General features: G+C 45.0%; 1 protein-coding gene across 1 annotated transcript in view; it reads left to right on the top strand.

Annotated features, from left to right (window-relative positions):
• Window positions 1–19,876, top strand: part of pde5ab (phosphodiesterase 5A, cGMP-specific, b) — a 137,102-nt gene that overhangs the window by 87,472 nt on the left and 29,754 nt on the right. The window contains exons 10-12 of the mRNA XM_067990869.1: window positions 397–572; window positions 2,382–2,441; window positions 7,304–7,450. Of these exons, the coding sequence (XP_067846970.1) occupies window positions 397–572; window positions 2,382–2,441; window positions 7,304–7,450 (383 nt within the window). The remainder of the gene's footprint in view (window positions 1–396; window positions 573–2,381; window positions 2,442–7,303; window positions 7,451–19,876) is intronic.

Below are 19,876 nucleotides of genomic sequence, written 5' to 3'. Positions count from 1 at the left end.
GAGAAAAGGCAGTTGAAAATTCCTCCCCAGTATCACTGCAGTTCAACTCACATGATTTGATCAAGGAATCCTGCAATCTATCACACAGTATCGAAAGGAAAATGTCAGAAATATAACTGCTGTCAAACAAAGTCCACCTTTATCTATCAAATAGAATAACACAATTTGAAGCATGTTTCAAAGCAGTAGCATGTGTTGGGATGATTTTAGTAACCACATTAATTTTGTATATAGCGTGTTCATGACATCATCTCAACTCATTGATGTGTTACTATAGCCCATGTGTTATCTGATGTACAATATCCCATATACCTGAACCGAGTGCAAACATTAAAATCTACTATCAGTCAAATGGTACTTTTTTGTTGGCTACAGTATGTCATTTGTGTACTGCAGGAGTCTGTCAGCTAATGAACAAAATGGGTGAAACCTCTGACAGTACCAAGGCCTTCAATAAAAATGATGAGCAGTTTTTGGAAGCATTTGCCATTTTTTGTGGATTGGGAATACAGAACACTCAGATGTATGAAACTGTTGAAATGGCCATGGCAAAACAGATGGTGACACTAGAGGTAAGTGGCGAATAGGGTAGATTTCAACTTCTACCGCTGGCCGTTAAACTCGGCGTTACAGATCAGCCCACCATTATGCACTCCACCCGATCTTCCGTTCCATTGTCCTCTGTATTTGAGTAGATCCCTCGCACAGGACTAGCTATGGTGCCAGAGGTCCACTGTTGCAATTACCCACCTGCTGCTGCAAGCTGCTCCTGGTAAACTCGAAGGATGCGATCAAGCTCTTTTACTGCTGCCCTAACTCCCATCTGAAAGCCAGTAGGATATCTTTCCCTTGCTCAGAGAAACACCTTTGGCTCCAGCTTGGCCTGCTCTTTCCTGCTCTACCCACACCAAACAAAGTTTAGGGAGGGGGATGGGTGTGGCTCAGAAAGGGGACTTACAGACTGGGAATTTCCTCGTCCTTGGCCTGTGAATCCATGAGGTGCCAAATTAAAGATTGGTACCAGCTGACGGCCAGTAGGAATGGAACCATCCGCATGTTCCGGACCTGGCCTTGGCCTGGACCGCTGAAGACTCAGACTGTGATACATCATAAATCGGCCCCCTTTACAAGAGAGATGATTGGTCCCGATCTAAGGCTGCTGAGCTTGGGGCATTCCAGGACACTTCCTAGTGGTGGTCCTCTACTGGCGTTTCTTGCCCCCCCCCCTCCCGATTATGGTAGGCACCAGAGATGCACCCAGAGTGGCATAGGTACCTGCTGGAGATATTTAAACTGGAGAACTCTCCCAACCTCACATTCTCTGGTGGGGTCAGTGACGGGGTATCCAAGCGGATGCATCCCAGCACTTATTTTTGCTTCAGAAATGTTACAGGGCAAATAAACCATAGGGACCAAAAATTCGCAGCTCATCTGGCACACTCCCACTGTGACTTTTGCTGCTTGCTGGAAATTAAACCAAGACCCTGACATGCCAGGTAACATTGGAGTTTCCGGGAAGGCATTTTGCCGGTAGAGCCTTCACCTGCCCCAAACAAGGTCATCGGCATAAGAGGAGGCAGGGCCAGGGGCAGGGACTCTCTGTATGAACATCTATATCGCTGGCCCTCAGAGGGACCCCGCATACCTCAGCGGGGGTAAGCCCGGTGAGACTAGTGTATGATGCTGACCACTGATGGATGTGGGTCTCACCTGGAAGTCCAAAATTGAGGCCTTGATCCCTAAAAATCTACTGTATTTTTAAAAAGAATATTTTAATGCAACCCACTCACCAAGAGAGCTGGTTGAGGCAGTTTCCTTTTTTCTGGGGGTTAGAGGCTCAACACCCCCCACCGCAGCCTGGGCCTAGTACCTTCCACTGGACTTTCTGACCTATGCTCTAGGTGCACCCTAGTGGTGAAGGCACCCGCCATTCCCAAATAAAACAGGGGATCTCCCCCACCCCTGCAAACTTTAGCATGGTCGAGATATGCTCCTCACAGATTTTCAGCCTTTGTTTGTTTAGTCCATTACTGTGGCCCATACTAAAAAATAACAATTAGACTTTTCATACAAATTGTGGTGCAAAAACAGATGGATTCCACCTTGGGTGTCATCTTTCAATTGTCTATTCTGGAAAGATATTTCCAACATATCTGTTGTTGCTTAATTGAAAATTCTGCAATTGGTGCTGTCACAACTATCTTTTACAGCCAATGATACTTATCTTTTGATACCATGTAGGGAAAACTGTTGGACTAGTTCTATTTCTGATGGTGCATGTAATCTTAATAGAAGAACAAGTAGAATTTTTAAGCAATAAGCAACTCTGTTGTACCCAGGAGATTGTAACTTGTTCAGAATGTGTTTTGATGTTGTTTTAGGTCCTTTCATATCATGCATCTGCCACTGAAAATGAAACTGAGGAGCTTCAGGTAACAGCGGTAAAAACACTTTTCACTATTCATTTGACTCATATTTGTGTTGTTACGCATTTAATTTTAATTGCATATAATCTGTCTCCACATAACTAGTAACTCTCAATGATTGGGCAGGGAGATGGAATTGTGACGAGGTTACAGAGTTTGCCATAGGCGATAGCTTCAGTCTTCCCAATGTTTAACTGGAGAAAATTTTGCCTCATCCAGGACTGGATATTGGTCAAGCACTCAGTCAACACAGAGGTAGTGGAAGGGTCAAAAGAGGGGGTGGAGAGGTAGAGCTGGGTGTCATCAGTGTACTTGTGGAAGCTGACTCCATGCCTGTGAATGAGTTGCCAAGAGGCGGTATGTAGATGAGGAAGAGGAGGGGACTAAGGATAGATCCTCGGGAGACTCCAGAGTGGGTGGGAAGAGAAGCTATTGCGGCCGATGCTCTGGCTGTGATTAGAAAAGTAAGAGTGGAACCAAGCTAGGGCAGTCCCAATAAAATGAACAATGGAGGGGAGGTGTTGGAGGAGGATGGTGTGGTTGACAATGTCAAAGGCTGCAGAGAGTCGAGGAGAACAAGGATGGATAAAGCACCATGGTCACAGTCACAGAGGATGTTCTTAGTGACTTTGGTTAGAGCTATTTCATTGCTGTAGCAGGTTGGAAACCTGATTGGAGAGATTCAAACATGGAGTTGTGGAAAACATGGGCACAGATTTGGGAGTCAACAACACATTGAAGGACTTTGGAGAGGAAAGGCAGATTGGAGATGTGGCGGTAGTTTGCAAGGACAGGGGGGTCCAGGGTGGTTTTCTTGAGGGGAGAGGGTGTGATGATGGCTGTTTTGAAAGGGAGGGGGATGGTACCTGAGGAGAGGGAACCATTTACAATGTTAGCTAGCATAGGGGCCAGGAAGTGAAGTTGGATCAGCAGCTTAATGGCAATGGGGTCAAGGGAGCAGGAGGTGTCAGTATCAGAATTTAACTGTATGCATTTTCTACATCATGCCAAACATACCATTTTGGAAATTTAATACATAAGTGAAAGCAAAACTAATACATTCACATTAGAGCTTTTATTTTTAGGTCCATTTTTTCAGTAGTAGCTTTTAATCTATGCATGTCATATCATTGATGCTTGATGACATTTACAATGAAAAATTAATGATTCCCCCCCCCCTGACATCTAACTGCAGTTTTACTGAGGAAAATATTATTTGTTTTGAAATTATAGAAATTATCTCTAAAATAAATTTATGAATTGGTGCTCAGATAATTTTTGACATTTGGTCTTCCAAATTTAAAGTCCAAATTTCAAGACTGTCATTGCGCACTTCTGTTATCATTGGTGAAATTACCCAATAAGCTTATGACATTAGCAGCTTGCATTTATGAAAATAGACAGGGAAATAAACAATGAACGATGGAGGGAGGAATTGGGTACAGGAATGACTGATAGCCTGGCCAAAAGATGAGTTTTGAGAAGGTTTTTAAAGGATGAGAAAAATTGATGAACTAAAGGGGTTAGGGAGGGATGAAATTTAATGCAGAGTAGTGTGAAGTGATTCATTTTGGTAGGAAGAATGAGGAGGGACAATATAAGCTATTTGGTGCAACTCTAAACAGGAAAAGAAAGACATGGGGGTGTACGTACACAAATCTTTGAAGGCGGCAGGACAAGTTGAGAAGGCTGTTAAAAAGGCAAACGTGATCCTTCTCTTTATAAATAGAGGCATAGAGTACTAAAGCAAGGAAGTTATGCTAAACCTTTACACACTGGTTAGGCCCCAGCTGGAGTATTGTGGCCAATTCTGGGCAACACACTTTAGGAAGAATATCAAGGCATTGGAGAGGGTACAGAAGTGATTTACTAGAATGGTGCCAGGGATGAGGGACTTCAGTTATGTGGAGAGACTGGAGAAACTGGGGTTGTTCTCCTTAGAGCAGAGAAAGTTAAGGGGAGATTTGATAGAGGTGTTCAAAATCATGAATGGTTTTGATAGAGTAAATAAGAAGAAACTGTTTCCAGTGGCAGAAGGGTCAGTAACCAGAGGACACAGATTTAAGGTAATTGGCAAAAGAACCAGAGGCGACATGAGGGGAAAAATAATTTACACAGCGAGTTATTATGATCGGTAATGCATTGCCTAAAAGGGTGGTGAAAGCAGATTCAATAATAACTTTCAAAGGGGAATTGGATAAATATTTGAAGGGGAAACATTTGCAAGACTATTTGAAAGAGCAGGGGAGTGGGACTAATTGGATAGCTCTTTCAAAGAGGCACGATGGGCCGAATGGCCTCCTGTTCTGTATCATTCTATGATTCTAAAAGGTCAGAGTCGGAAGGTCAATGTGTGTGGGGATGGGGACGGGGTGGGGGGGAGTGGAAATATAAGGCTGGAAGAGGTTCCAGCGATAACGTGGTGCAAGGGCTTGCAGCGATTTGGAGAGAAGGATAAGGAGTTTAAATTTAATACATTAGAGGACAGGGAGCCAGTTTAGGTTGGTGAGAACAGAGGTGGTAGACAGGAAAGACATAGCATGGGACAGGAAATCGATGGCTGAGTTTGGACAGGTTGGAATTTGTAGAGGATGGGCGGTGAGAAAGGAGGGCATCTGAATAATTTAGCCTACCGATGACAAAAACATGAATAAGTGTTTCAATGGTGGAAAGGCTGAGGTAGAGGCATGCCTTTGTCACCCCCAAGTGCTCTTGTCACTGAACTTAATATCCCACCCCCTTCCTCAATGGCATACTATGACTGTAGTATATACAATCTACAATATGCACTGCAACAACTCACCAAAGTTACTTCAATAGCACCGCCCTCCCTTGCGACGTCTATGACTGAGAAGGACAAGAGCAGCAAAGAGTTCCCTTCCTAATCACACACCATCTGGCCTTGGACATATATTGTCATTCATTCATCATCGCTGGGTCAATATCTTGGAATTCCCTACCTGAAACCATTGTGGGAACATTGTCACTATAAGGGTTGCAGCAATTCAAGGGGAAGACCTATCACCACCTTTTCAGGGCAGCTAGGGATGAGCAATAAATATGGCCTTACTAGTGTCACCCACATCCCAAGAACAAGTTAAAAAACCAAGGGGATGATAATACAGGGAGTGGGAAGGAAAGCTATTACTGGAGTTCTGTTGGCTGTAGTCAAGCAGATACTTGTGGAACCATGCAAGGACAGATGGAAGAGAATGGTGTGATCCACCACATCAAACTCTGTAGAGAAATTGAGGAGAGAAAGGAGGCATAATGCACCATGATTGCAGTTGTGACTTTGCTCAGGGCAGTGTTGGTGTTGTTAGCAGGGCAGAAATCAGACTGCAGGTATTTAAACAGAGTTTTGAGAGAGATGGATATGAAGTTGGGAGATGACAACTTATTTGAGAGCCTTAAAGAAGAAATGAAGGTTAGAAATCAGATGGTAGTTGAAAAGGTCGGATGGATCAAGTTTTTTGAGGAGAGATATGATGACAGCGATTTCAATCTCTGGTTAAGCCGGTATATATGTCTAACTTTGTACCAAAATATTTAAAAACAGAAAAGGATTTCCACAACTAAGAAGCACTTCAAGTTTCATAGCATTGAAGGCATTTGTTTGTCTCAGTAATTGGTGTCTGAGGAAAAGGATCTATTTACTACATCAGCTAGCATAGGAGCTGGGAGAGGAAGTTGAGTGGGGATCAAGGGACAGGAGGTGGGTCTCATGGAGGAGAGGGCATAGGAGGAGATGAGGGAGAAGCTGCTAAATGGTGGGATTCAGTCCTAGAATGGATGGGAGAACTGGAGGAGGTGAAGAGCAGGAGGGGGAAGAACGGGAGGTAACAGCAGAGGCAGCTGTGCAGATGGTCTCAATTTTAGAGACAAAGACATCGATGAGCTCTTCACAGTGTTGGAAGTGAGGGTGGGGCAAAAGGTGTTTAAGGCAGTTAATGGGGGAGAAAAGGTGTGTTGGGTTCTTCTTGCCCTTCAAGATGATTCTAGAGTAGTAAACAGTTTTGGATAAAGAGAGCAAGGCATGATCAAGCCAGATGTGGTGATGGATGATCAAACAAGACATGTTCAAGTTTACAGACTTGAAAGAATAAGGACTACAACTATGCAGGGAGATGGCAGGGCTGAGAGACGATGAATGATCTGGAGGGAGTGAGGGCAACAAAATCAGAGGTGACAAAACAGTTAAGCAAGTCCACAGCAGCAGAGATTCTGGGGTTTCTGCCGAACTTCCGCCAAAGTTACGGTGGCAGAGCGGGAGAGGCCACTAGGAAATTTCCAACGATATACATTACACATTGAAAGGACTCCAAAATAGAACAGAATAACTGCAAAAATGAATCAGACACCCTGTAAGAAAAACATGCTATCAAATGGCATATTAAAATCTTCATCCAAAATTAGAAAATCTCACATACCCTAATTCCACACTGTAGCATTGTCCATTTTAGGCTCAAGATAGGAATCAACAAGTCTCTTTCGTTAGTAAAACTACTAAAGTAGTAATACAGACAAATTCGTGGATTTCTATCTCAGAATGGCAATTTTACCATTTGACTTCTGATTTGCTGGACTGGTTGAAGATGAACGTCCCCTGACAATTATTCCAGTACTAATGTGCTTCATCCTGTGCAGCTGGGTCTAATGTACTTTAACGTTAATGGTTGTGGGTATGTTAACAGTGACAATTAGTATAATGAAGTGTCTCAAATGCAACCTTTCTATCACAAGATAACTTGTCCTGGTTCAATCATCATCTAATTGGAAGTAAAGATTTGAGTGGAAAGAGTCCAGGCAAAATATAACCATTCATCATTAGTATTTTTATTATGTTCACTCTTGTAAAAATTGTTTTCTTTTCATAGGTCACGACTGTCCCTTCTGCTCAATCACTTAAGCTGCTAGATTTTAGCTTCAGTGATTTTGACTTGTCTGACATTGAAACGACACTGGCTGCCATCCGAATGTTCACTGACCTGAAACTTTTACAGAATTTCCAGATGAAATATGAGGTATAACACGGTTTGTGGGAGCCACGACTAAGACAAATGATCAATCCTATAAGCTTAAACTACATCTGTGTAATCTTTATTAGCACAAATATGTGTGCCTTAATAGATTGATGTGATAAGACGGGTAAAACTTCTAAGCTATTATTACAGTGAAAAAAAACTTTTTATTTGAATTTTGAACAATATGGGGGTTAAGTTGTATAATCCCTGAAAACAGGCGCGGGGAGTGCGGTAGTCCAGTCATTGCGATGCAGGCAGCACGTTACATTTGTGCTGCCTGCTGTTTTAAATGATTGCTGTGTGCAGCCAGCTCTACCTGCGCTGCTGATTGGCTGCACATATCAGCAGGGGACCCTGGTATCGTGAGTGGCAAGCGCCACTTAAAGGCATCCTGCACCACTTAAAGGGGAGGTGCATTGTGCTCTAAGAAGTGGTGGGAGTCGTATGTGAAGTTGTCAGTGCTGTAATACTTTGAAGAGTGGCTGCACCCGCGAGAGAGCGGCACCAAGGTTCTCTGATGATGGGCTAGAGGCCTTGGTGCAAGAGGTAGAGAGAAGGATGGACATCCTATATCCGCAGGAGGACAGGAGGCCCTCCAGACATATGCTCAAGAGGCAGTGGGAAGAAATAGCGGAGGAGGCATATGCCAGGAGCATAGCTCTAAGAACATGGATGCAGTGCAGGAAGAAGTTCAATGATTTAACACAAGTTGTCAAGGTGAGTGAGTTCAAGTTCCAAATGGCATATCATGCCAAATGCACCACTAGCCTCATTCACTGTTCAATGCATCACATTCCCCTCACCTACCTACCAACAATCTCTTTCAATTAGTATTCAACCATTCAAATCATATGCTTTACCTCACCCTCACACACTTAGCACTGTTGCAAGCCTCACACTCACAACTCACAGCTCACACACACTGGTAGCTATTCAAACATGACAGCCACATCACCCGACATCTTGCAGGACACTCACTGACACACTTCCCTCTTGCAGGAGAAGGTGGCGCGTAACAGGAGGCAGCAAGAAACAATTGGAGGAGAACAAGCGCACCTACACGTTTTAACTCCCTGGAGGAGACTGTGCTGGCCATCATGGGAAGGGCCATCGCTGAGACTGTGGCCACTGGCGGTGCAGGAGGGATCGATGATGAGGGTCTCTGTATATAAATCCTTCTTCTCTCTTCCCACTTCTCCCTCATCCCACAATCTTTTCTGACTCATATGTTGCAGATGATGTAAGCACGCACTTCTTACTTTCTCCTCTCCCCTCTCCACAACCCAACTCTTGTCCCTTTGCCATTTCAGATACCCAAGAACTGGAACCTTCCCAGTCAGAGGAGGAAGACAGTGATGATGAAGAGACACTGTCACGTGATCTTACACTCACAGCCACCAGCTCAGAGATTGACACTGCACGTACTTTAGAGGCTAGAATAGAGGAGGGATCTACACATGGTGAGACACTGGGCACAAGTGCGCAGGAGCTGGGGCAGGGGGAAAGGATACGGCAGTGGCCAGGTCACACACCAGTTCTGCTGCAGAGGATTCAGATGATAACTTTGATGGGCCAGGCTACAGAAGAAGGCTGGTGGACGTACACAACCAAATGTTTGATGCACTGGAAGGCCTGCCAGAAAGCCTGCGCACAATGTCAAGGGGAATGGAGGAGTCCAGCTCCAACTTGGCACAGGGCTTTGCGCAGAGCTTGGGGCCCATCCTTTCCCATTTGGATCGGGTGATCACGTCCATCAGCACACCTGTGGAACCCACCACGATGCAGAGTCTGATGTAACAGATTCCATCAAAGGTCTGACTATTGCCATCATGGCTCTGGGTACCAGTGGTCCAAGGGGCTTCCAGGGTGTCACAGCAGTCCAGCAACCTGTTCTTCAACAGATCACCAGAACTTCTGAGGCGTTGCCCCGGGAGAGTGGCCGTGGCTGCATGGAACACGAGCCTGCTGTGCTCTCTCAGGATGACAGCATTCCTGTTCCCACCCCTGCCACTCTGCCAGTGCCCTCACTGTTGCCTGTAAGGCAGCCAGACCAGACTGCTGCAGCCCAGGCCGAGATGCTGCAGTCTGAAGCCAGGCCCTCTAGGTCCAGAGCTGCTCGAGGTCATCCTGCAAGACCAAATGCAGACTCCTCAATTGAATGTCAGCAGCCTTCCACCTCCCATGCTCTAGCCAGTGAGGAAGTACCTCAAAGGAGCACTAGGAAAGGTAAAGGCACTAAGGGAATGCACAAGGGTGCATAGTCTCATTTTGTTTGCATAATTTCATGTGTTAATTTATAAATGTGGATTTGAATATGCATTTGTGATGGTTTTTATTTCTGCGGTGAGCTGAGGGAGGAACCAATGTTTAATCATAAGGAGGACCATTTGATGGTCACATGGGAGAGGAAAGGTAAGGAATGTGGGACTGTGGGTGAATGGGGAGGTGTCGTTGAGGTTATTGGTATCGCTCATTAATAATCTGATCACGTAGACCCCTGGCAGAAAGGGCCTGTCTACGTTGTAGCCTCCTTTCTTCTTCCTCCACTTCTTGTTGCACTTCCTCCTCCACTTCCTCCTCCTCCTCTTTCTCCTCTTCATCCTTGTCTAATTCATGCTTCTCAGGTTCTTGCCTGATAGGTGGTGGCAAGGGCTGTTCCTTCATTATGGCCAGGTTGTGCAGCATGCAGCATACTATGACAAACCTTGATACCCGCTCAGCTGAGTACTGCAGGGCTCCTCCAGAGTGGTCCAGGCAGTGGAAGCGTTGCATGAGGATGCCTATAGTGTGTTCTATGATGTTCCTTGTGGCACAATGGCTTTCGTCATAGGCCTGCTGTGCATGTGTGTGTGGGTTCCTGACCAGAGTCATGAGGGGATAGTCCTGGGCGCCCAGTAGCCAGCCTTTGACTTGTATTGCTAGTTGAAATATAGGTGGCACGTTGGACTGCCACAGAATGAACGAATCATGACTGCTGCCAGAATAGCGGGCATTGACCTGCATGATGCGCTGTGTGTGGTCGCACACCAGCTGCACATTGAGGGAGTGGAATTCCTTTCCGTTCATGAATATGCCCGAGTTCAGATGTGGAACGTGCGTGGCAATATGTGTGCAGTCAATGACACCCTGCACCATGGGAAAGTCTGCAATGCAAGCAAAACTCATGCTCATTCCTCCTGCTTGTCTCTGGCAAGAGGAAATGAGATGAATGCGTTTCTCATTGTATAGAGAGCCTCAGTGCGCTGCAAACTGCAGGATGTCGCTTATATCTCCAGCACCAGCCTGAAGGTAGCCAGAGCCGTAAAAATTAAAAGCCACGGTCACCTTGACAGCCACAGCCAATGCTGTCCTTGCTGTGCTTTGAGGCTGCAGTTGTGGCTGCAGCTGTTGACAAATCTTAGTCACGACTTCTTTAGTGAACCGCAGATGTCTGCTGCACTGGTTGTCGCTGAAGTTGAGGTAAGAGAATTGGTCCCTGAAGACCCCCCCATGGATATACCTTTTGCTGAGTGCCCTGCTCCTCCTCCTCCTCCTCCCTCCTCGAGCAGTTTGTCCTGCTCTGTGTGGCCTCTCTTCATTCTCCCAGTCATGTTCAATTCCCAGCAGAAGCCCTACCAGGCCATCCATGTCAGGAAGCAACTTTTTTAAGCACAACATTTTAAATGACACAAAGAGTACAGCAAAACCAGCCAGACCACTCTCCGTGTAGAGCATTGAAACTTTATCCAAGTAGAGGAAACCTCTAAAAACATATAAAATTGCACCAGCAGCCAGAAGAAATAATCCAGCAACTAACCTGTAAGTATTTCATGATCCCTTTAAATAGCAGTCATTGGGGGGGTCCTTCATGCCCTTTAAGTCCTGTTCAGCTGTGCGAGGTTGAGACAGGGCGTTGGATGGAGTTCCAAAATACCAGCATTGCCTTCAAATCAGCATTGCACACTGATCTCCCTACTCTGCATGCTGACGGTGGTTGTTAGGTGCACCGCAAACGCCTTTAGCAAGATGGCACCCTAGGCACTTCCTTTCAGAAGTGTGCGCGCACATCTCAGACCCCATTTTTGGGATTTAGGTGTCTGCGTATTGCCTAAAAAACAGGCGCTACAAAGCCCAATTTTACTCCCTATATGTTCTTTGGTAATGCAAGAGCTTGATTTGGCTAGAGAAAGGGATGTTTGAAATAGATTCCATTTTGCATGTTTTATTTTTAAATAATTTTCTGAAAAAAATCTAATCTTGAACCCATTTAACCTTCTAATTCAAATTCAATTCAAATTCAATGCACTAATTCAAATCACTACAATGTTAGAAAGCTGTGGTGCTATAGTCTAACTGCTAAGTGCAAGAGTACTTCAGACAGGGATGCAATGTTAGTTCTGTACATATAATGGTAAAGTTTTTGATACTGCACTCCTGGCACATAGCCTCAGAGCACAGATTGGGGAATCGGGCATGAAAATTAATGAGTCCAATTGGTGGTGCTACCAATTTTAATATTTATCACTAGAAAAACAGGCACACTGCTAATTACCACACCTAGTTTTCTGATCCATACTCCCATCAGGTGAGGCTCCAGGCCAGGGGCAGAGCCCTGCAAAATTTCTACTTTAGTGTCGAGGCCACTATTGCTAAATATTTGATCCACTCCTTAACCTACCCGTGGTAAGTTAAAACGTCTTATTATTGGGCAATTATTTTAAATTTCCTATCTTCCCCTTTTTAGGTCTGCCTATGAGGTGCAGCAATCCCTGGCCAAGACAGCAGGCCTCTGTCAATACTGTTCTGTTATTAACTGTAAAGATGATTCAGGGTGATTCATCTTTCCATTTTCACTTCTCCCTCACTCTATGGGAAAGTGTTTTGCCTTCACTTGCCACCTTCCCTGATGGCACAAATGGGATTGTAAATTCATGTTCTGCGATGCAGTGACCCAGCACATTGCAGCTCCAAACAGTTCATATTCATGGAAGAAAAATCAAAAGTAATATTTAAATTTTGGAATAAGGAATTTATCTACATATCTTTAAAGCTTAGTTAAAAATAGTTTGTGATGTGGTGACGTACAAATTCTTAGTAATCCAACCGTCCTCCTGTACTGGCTATTTTAGGGGTCAGGACTCAAATAAGATTGAAAGGAATAGGGGAACAAGACTGAGAGCTTCAATGGTGAGACAAACAGGAAAAATGTCCTATGTTATAAACATAATGGGACTTTGCACTTTGTTTTTTTTAGGTCAGTTTGCAACATTGACTTCCAGATATCTTCAGCTAATTATGCCAGGGAAAATTTCTAGCTGCTTAAGTCCAGTTGACAAAATATGGGCATTCTTAGGCAGATTCCTTTATGGGAAAGAAATCTTTTTCTTACCACCACTGTCCCCAATCTGCAATCAGAGCCTGGGCAAATATTCACTGGGAATTAGTTGATATGGAGAAAACAGTGTTGTGAATCATGATTGACCCCCTCCTCCTATGTTGGTAAGTGTGGGCTCACTACTAAAAAGGGACTGGACTAATTTATTAGCCCAACCAGTCTCTAGTATAGTGGGTCTGAGCACAACAATCACAGATGAGGGGAGATGGGTATCTGACCTCACTCCGTACATCAACATTTTTCAGCTTGACATACACTTTTTACCTACTTCCTTGTTAATATTCTGCTGTGTTATGCTATATCATATAGTTATGCTTTTATGCCATATACTGCAGAAAGCATAATAAAAATATTATAAAAGAAATAAAAGTTTGTTCAGTAACTTTCTAACGCGGTACAAATTGCAGAAAGTACGATCCTATGGAAAATTTTCTTAGAGGGCTCGAAATTAAGCCATGTATGGAAGCTTAACATATTTGTCTGAAATTCCTTCCTCTGCTATTTTAGTGAAGGTGATAACTCATTGAAAATAAATTGGTTAATGCCTTAACCGCAAAAAGAGAGGAATTTCAGATGGAGACATTAGTGTTCATTTGCTGGTATCAGATGGCTTAATTTGAGGGCTAGTGTGACAAAAATGTTAAATGGTAATGAAAGAGTGCTGCATTAATTTTACAGCACACTGGGCTCTAAATTGGACCACGTAGCGCTCATTGTGTAGACGTCTAAGGACCCAAAATGACACTTCTAGCATGACGTGCGCTGGACGTAAAGGAGTCCGCGCACGTAACGAATGCCGGCAGCATGTAAAGTAGGGAGAATATGTGGTAGATCAGTGTGCAACGCTGATTTAAAGGGACAGATGCGATTTTGGAAATCAATGCTCCAGCCAACGCACTGTCTTAACTTTGCACAGCTGAACAGGTCTTAAACAGCAGCACCATTTAAAGGGATTATGCAGGATTTACTGGTTGGTTGCTGCATTATGACCTCTGGCTGTTGATGCATTTGTACCTGTTTTTGGAGGTCTCCTATACCTGACTACGAGAACTAGGGGACATAGCTTAAAAATTGGAGCCAGGACTTGCAGGAGTGGAATTTGGAAATGCTTCCACACGCAAAGGATGGTACAAGTTTGGAATGCTGTTCCGCAAATTGCTGTAAATGCTAGCTCAATTGTTAATTTTAAATCTGAGATTGAAAGATTTTTGTTAACCAAAGGTACTAAGGGCTATGGGGCTAAGGCGGATATATGGAGTTAGGTCACGGATCAGCCATGATCTCATTGAATGGCGGAACAGACTCGAGGGGCTAAATGGCCTACACCTGTTCCTATCTTCCTATGTTCCTACAATAAACTTTCAATACTCTACAGGGAGTGTGTTGGCTACCTGACAGGCAACAGCAAGGGCACTGGCAGAATAACAGGTGTGGGACAGGACTGCTGTCATCCTGAGAGAGGACAGCAGGTTCACGTTCCATGGATCCACTGCCACTTGCTGCCTCCTGTTATGGGCCACCTTCTCCTGCAAGAAAGCGGGATGTGTGTCGGTGAGTATCCTGCAAGATGTTTGGATGATGTGGCTGTCTTGGTTGAATAGCTATCAGTGCGTGTGATCTGTGAGTTGGGGTATGCGGCTTGCAACAGTAGTAATGTATAAAGGTGAGAGGAAGCATCTGATTGGAAGAGTTGAGTACTGATGGAAAGAGTTTGTTGGTATGTGGATGATGGGGGGTGTAGTGCGTGGAGCAGTGGATGTGGCTAGTGGTGCAGTTGGTTATAGGTACCACTTGACAGTGGTGACCTCACTCACCATGACCACTCGTATTAAAGCATTGAACTACTTCCTGTACTGCATCCATGTTCGTGGTGCTATGCGCCTGACATTGACTTTGTCCCCTACTGCCTCCCACTGCTTCTTGAGAATATGTCTGGAGGGTCTCTTGCCCCCTCTGCGGATAAAGGATGCCCCTCCTTCTGTCACCCTCTTGCACCAAGGATTCTAGTGCATCACCAGAGAACCTTGGTGCATGCTCTCTCGCAGGCCTGGTACAAACTCAGATCGGCAGATTGGTGGGGCCTGGTATGCAGATTGGAGGATAGTGAGATTTAGTAGGGCGCAACCTTTATTCAATGTAGTAAAATAACTCAACAGTTTGTAAACATAGGGACAGTTGTACAATCTCGCTTAAAAAAAGTCATAATAAGAATAAAACCAAACGGACCACCCGGCATCGGACCACTAGGCACCAGACACGACAAAGGCAAACCAAGCCCAGTCGACCCTGCAAAGTCCTCCTCACAAACATCTGGGGACATGTGTCAAAATTGGGAGAGCTGACCCACAGACTAGTCAAGTAACAGCCTGACATAGCCATACTTACAGAATCATACCTTTCAGCCAACGTCCCAGACTCTTCCATCACCATCCCTGGGTATGTCCTGTCCCACTGTCGCACTGAGGATACCATTCAACGTATTGTATGGCACTACCACCCTGCTAAATGGGATAGATTCAGAACAGATCTAGCAGTTCAAAACTGGGCATCCATGAGGTGCTGTGGGCCATCACCAGCAGCAGAATTGTATTCCAGCACAATCTGTAACCTCATGGCCCGGCATATTCCTCACTCTACCATTACCAACAAGCCAGGGGATCAACCCTAGTTCAATGAGGAGTGTAGAAGAGTATGCCAGGAGCAGCACCAGGCGTACCTAAAAATGAGATGCCAACTTGGTGACTATATGCATGCTAAACAGCGGAAACAACATGCTATAGACAGAGCTAAGTGATTCCACAACCAACGGATCAGATCAAAGCTCTGCAGTCCTGCCACATCCAGTCCTGAATGGTGGTGGACAATTAAACAACTAATGGGAGGAGCATACTCTGTAAACATCCCCATCCTCAAAGATGGCAGAGTCCAGCACATGAGTGCAAAAGACAAGGCTGAAGCGTTTGCAACCATCTTCAGCCAGAAATGCCGAGTGGATGATCCATCTCAGCCTCCTCCCGATATCCCCACCATCACAGAAGCCAGTGTTCAGCCAATTCGATTCACTCCACGTGATATCAAGAAACGGCTGAGTGCACTGGATACAGCAAAGGCTATGGGCCCAGACAGCACCCCGGCTGTAGTGCTGAAGACTTGTGCCCCAGAACTAGCTGCGCCTCGAGCCAAGCTGTTCCAGTACAGCTACAACACTGATCTATCGGACAATGTGGAAAATTGCCCAGGTATGTCCTGTCCACAAAAAAAAGCAGAACAAATCCAATCCGGCCTATTACCGCCCCATCAGTCAACTCTCAATCATCAGCAAAGTGATGGAAGGTGTCGTCGACAGTGCTATCAAGCGGCACTTACTCACCAATAACCTGCTGACCGATGCTCAGTTTGGGTTCCGCCAGGACCACTCAGCTCCAGACCTCATTACAGCCTTTGTCCAAACATGGACAAAAGAGCTGAATTCCAGAGGTGAGGTGAGAGTGACTGCCCTTGACATCAAGGCAGCATTTGACCGAGTGTGGAACCAAGGAGCCCTAGTAAAATTTAAGTCAATGGGAATCAGGGGGAAAACTCTCCAGTGGCTGGAGTCTTACCTAGCACAAAGGAAGATGGTAGTGGTTATTGGAGGCCAATCATCTCGGCCCCAGGACATTGCTGCAGGAGTTCCTCAGGGCAGTGTCCTAGGCCCAACCATCCTCAGCTGCTTCAACAATGACCTTTCCTCCCTCATAAGGTCAGAAATGGGGATGTTCGCTGATGATTGCACAGTGTTCAGTTCCATTCGCAACCCCTCAGATAATGAAGCAGTCCGAGCCCGCATGCAGCAAGACCTGGACAACATGCAGGCTTGGGCTGATAAGTTTCAAGTAACATTCGCGCCAGACAAGTGCCAGGCAATGACCATCTCCAACAAGGAGATAATCTCCGAAAGCTTGTGATTTTAAAATAAATTTGTTGGACTATAACCTGGTGTTGTAAGATTCCTTACACATCTCCAACAAGAGAGAGTCTAACCACCTCCCCTTGACATTCAACGGCATTACCATCGCTGAATCCCACACCATCAACATCCTGGGGCTCACCATTGACCAGAAACTTAACTGGACCAGCCATATAAATACTGTGGCTACAAGAGCAGGTCAGAGGCTGGGTATTCTGCGGCGAGTGACTCACCTCCTGACTCCCCAAAGCCTTTCCACCATCTACAAGGCACAAGTCAGGAGTGTGATGGAATACTCTCCACTTGCCTGCATGAGTGCAGCTCCAACAACACTCAAGAAGCTCGACACCATCCAGGACAAAGCAGCCCGCTTGATTGGCACCCCATCCACCACCCTAAACATTCACTCACTTCACCACCGGCGCACTGTGGCTGCAGTGTGCACCATCCACAGGATGCACTGCAGCAACTCGCCAAGGCTTCTTCGACAGCACCTCCCAAACCCACGGCCTCTACCACCTAGAAGGGCAAGAGCAGCAGGCGCATGGGAACAACACCACCTGCACGTTCCCCTCCAAGTCACACACCATCCCGACTTGGAAATATATCGCCGTTCCTTCATCGTCGCTGGGTCAAAATCCTGGAACTCCCTTCCTAACAGCACTGTGGGAGAACCTTCACCACACAGACTGCAGCGGTTCAAGAAGGCGGCTCACCACCACCTTCTCAAGGGCAATTAGGGATGGGCAAAAAATGCTGGCCTCGCCAGCGATGCCCACATCCCATGAACGAATAAAAAAAGGACCTGCATTTGTGATTTATGTGTGTGATGTCTGAGCTCCATTGCAAACGTTGACCAGCCCAGTTATTGCTCATTAAAAATTGCAGAGTTCCCATCATCACCATGCTTCACTATATTACAGCACTGATTCACTTCACCATTGACTTACACCACTTCCTGCCGCCATAATGCACCTCCCCTTTTAAGAGATGCAGGTCGCCTTTAAGTGGTGTTAGCCACTCACGATATCTGCGCCCCCTGCTGGTGAGCAGCTACTCAACAGCGCAGGTAGCACTGGCTGGACGCAGTAATCGTGTAAATCACCAGGCAGCACAAATGTTACATGCTGCCTGCATCTCAACGACCGGGCGTGGGTTAATCTCGCACCGCGATCCCCGAGCCCAGTTTCAGGGGTTATCCAATATAACCCCCATGGTCTTCATGAAAAGGTGTTTGGCAATTTTTTGATTGAAAGGGAGAGAAACGAAAAAAGTCACACATCATGTCTTGCATAAGTGATGCATTTCTTTGTGTAGCATCATTTTCAACTAGCTGGCAGGTGATCTTGTCTTTTAATGTGGGAATAGTTGGCAAGAGAATTTGGGAAATACTGAAGAAGAGCAAAGCATGGAAATCAGCTGAGCAAGGCTAGAATCAACAGGTGTGTTCATCTTTAGAAAATAAAGGCAAAATGAAAAATGACAGGAAAGAAAACAGTGCTAAAAGGGCATTAGCAGAAGTTGGAGAGAGAAGTAACCAAGGGGTTGCAGTGGAGTATTCAAAGACACAGTAACCAAGAAGGACAAAAGCTCCATGTAGGACAATCTGAACCAGGAAGAGAAAGGCTGAGATTCAGCCAACATGAGCGATAGGGAGATCCACTGAGAGTCACAGTGGAGGGTAAAAGAGCAGCAAGTGCCCAGGACAGCAATTGAGAACAGAACTAGAGCTGGACCTGAGCTGAGAAGTCAGCTAAGGCTGAAAGTTTTGGAGAGAGATCTGTTAAGATTTCTGAGTATGAGAGAGGGAGAGCCTGCAAAGAATCTCAAATATAGGAAGAGAGCTCATGTCCTGAGTGTACGTGAGAGAGTTCAAGAAGTCAGTCCTATATTCGGAGATTCTGGCAGAGAGAGACCAACATGAACAAAGCTAGCTTGAGTTACCTGTCAGAACTCAGCTAAGTTCAAGAAGGATACTGACAACAATTTCCAATCAATCCATCATTGAACCATTTGCTACTTGAAACCTGCAGTTACATAAGAGGATTAATACTGGTATATACTAGAAAGAGGTTTACTGAACTGTGTATAACTGTAGAGTGAAGTGCAAGAATGTGTGATATGCTGTGGAAAGTAAATTATACTGTAGTGTGTTGAGAACTCAGCCTGTTACTGTAAAAGGTGATTCAGACCCGCTTGTTAATAAACGTACGCTGAGAATTTCCTTGGGGATTCTCCCTGTTGCCCACCATAACTTCAGCGCAAGATTGGTGGAAATCCTGGATAGATGCAAAAACGGGGTTTCCACTGAAGTTAATTGGGAGAATCTCCGAAGAAATTCCCAGTGATAGTGCTCAGTAAGTTATCACTGCATGGTTCTTGATACTTAGGTTCATTAGTAGTCCCAGGAGATGATAGATAACCTTTCAAATTATAGAAGTGATTTACATCACAAAAATAAACCGAAAAATAAAGTTCAGCCTACACTAAATGAAGAGGGTGGCCTTTAGAAAAATGATAATGATTTACAATCAACGAGACACTTAGTCATTTCAGTCACTAAGATACAGGAAGGAAGAAAGGTACTTTGTCATTGTCAATGAAAGAGAAATATATGCACAAAATATTATTAACATGCTTATTTTAATGATACAAAACACATAATATTGAAATGATTTTTTTGGGCAGAATGAATAAATTCTATAAATCTCTTTATTTACTTATTTAGGTCAAGGCAACACTTCTTTGAACTCTTAGGTCTCCTTTGCAATCCTTTGGATCTTGCTGCGCCATGCTCCTTAGACGGCTGAGAAGAGAGTCAGTGCAGATTACTTTTAGGATGCTACCAAAGCTACTCTGAGATTGGACCGCTTGGGAGTGTCTGAGCACGACCTTGGAATAATCTCCTGTGACTCTATTGGTGCTTTACCTCAACAACATGCCTGAGATCAGAAACTTTGCCACAGTCACTTGCCTAAACCCACATGTCAGCACTCTATGGCACCGCACCATGTTACTCTGAGCATACTGGCCCACAATTTCTGCTGTTTTACATGCAGCTGAAACATAAAGTCAGTATAAGTTACAGTCAGGGATAGAATAT

The sequence above is a fragment of the Heptranchias perlo genome, chromosome 1 (genome assembly GCF_035084215.1).
Source record: "Heptranchias perlo isolate sHepPer1 chromosome 1, sHepPer1.hap1, whole genome shotgun sequence".
Lineage (NCBI taxonomy): Eukaryota > Metazoa > Chordata > Chondrichthyes > Hexanchiformes > Hexanchidae > Heptranchias > Heptranchias perlo.
This window is presented reverse-complemented; position numbering and strand designations above follow the sequence as displayed.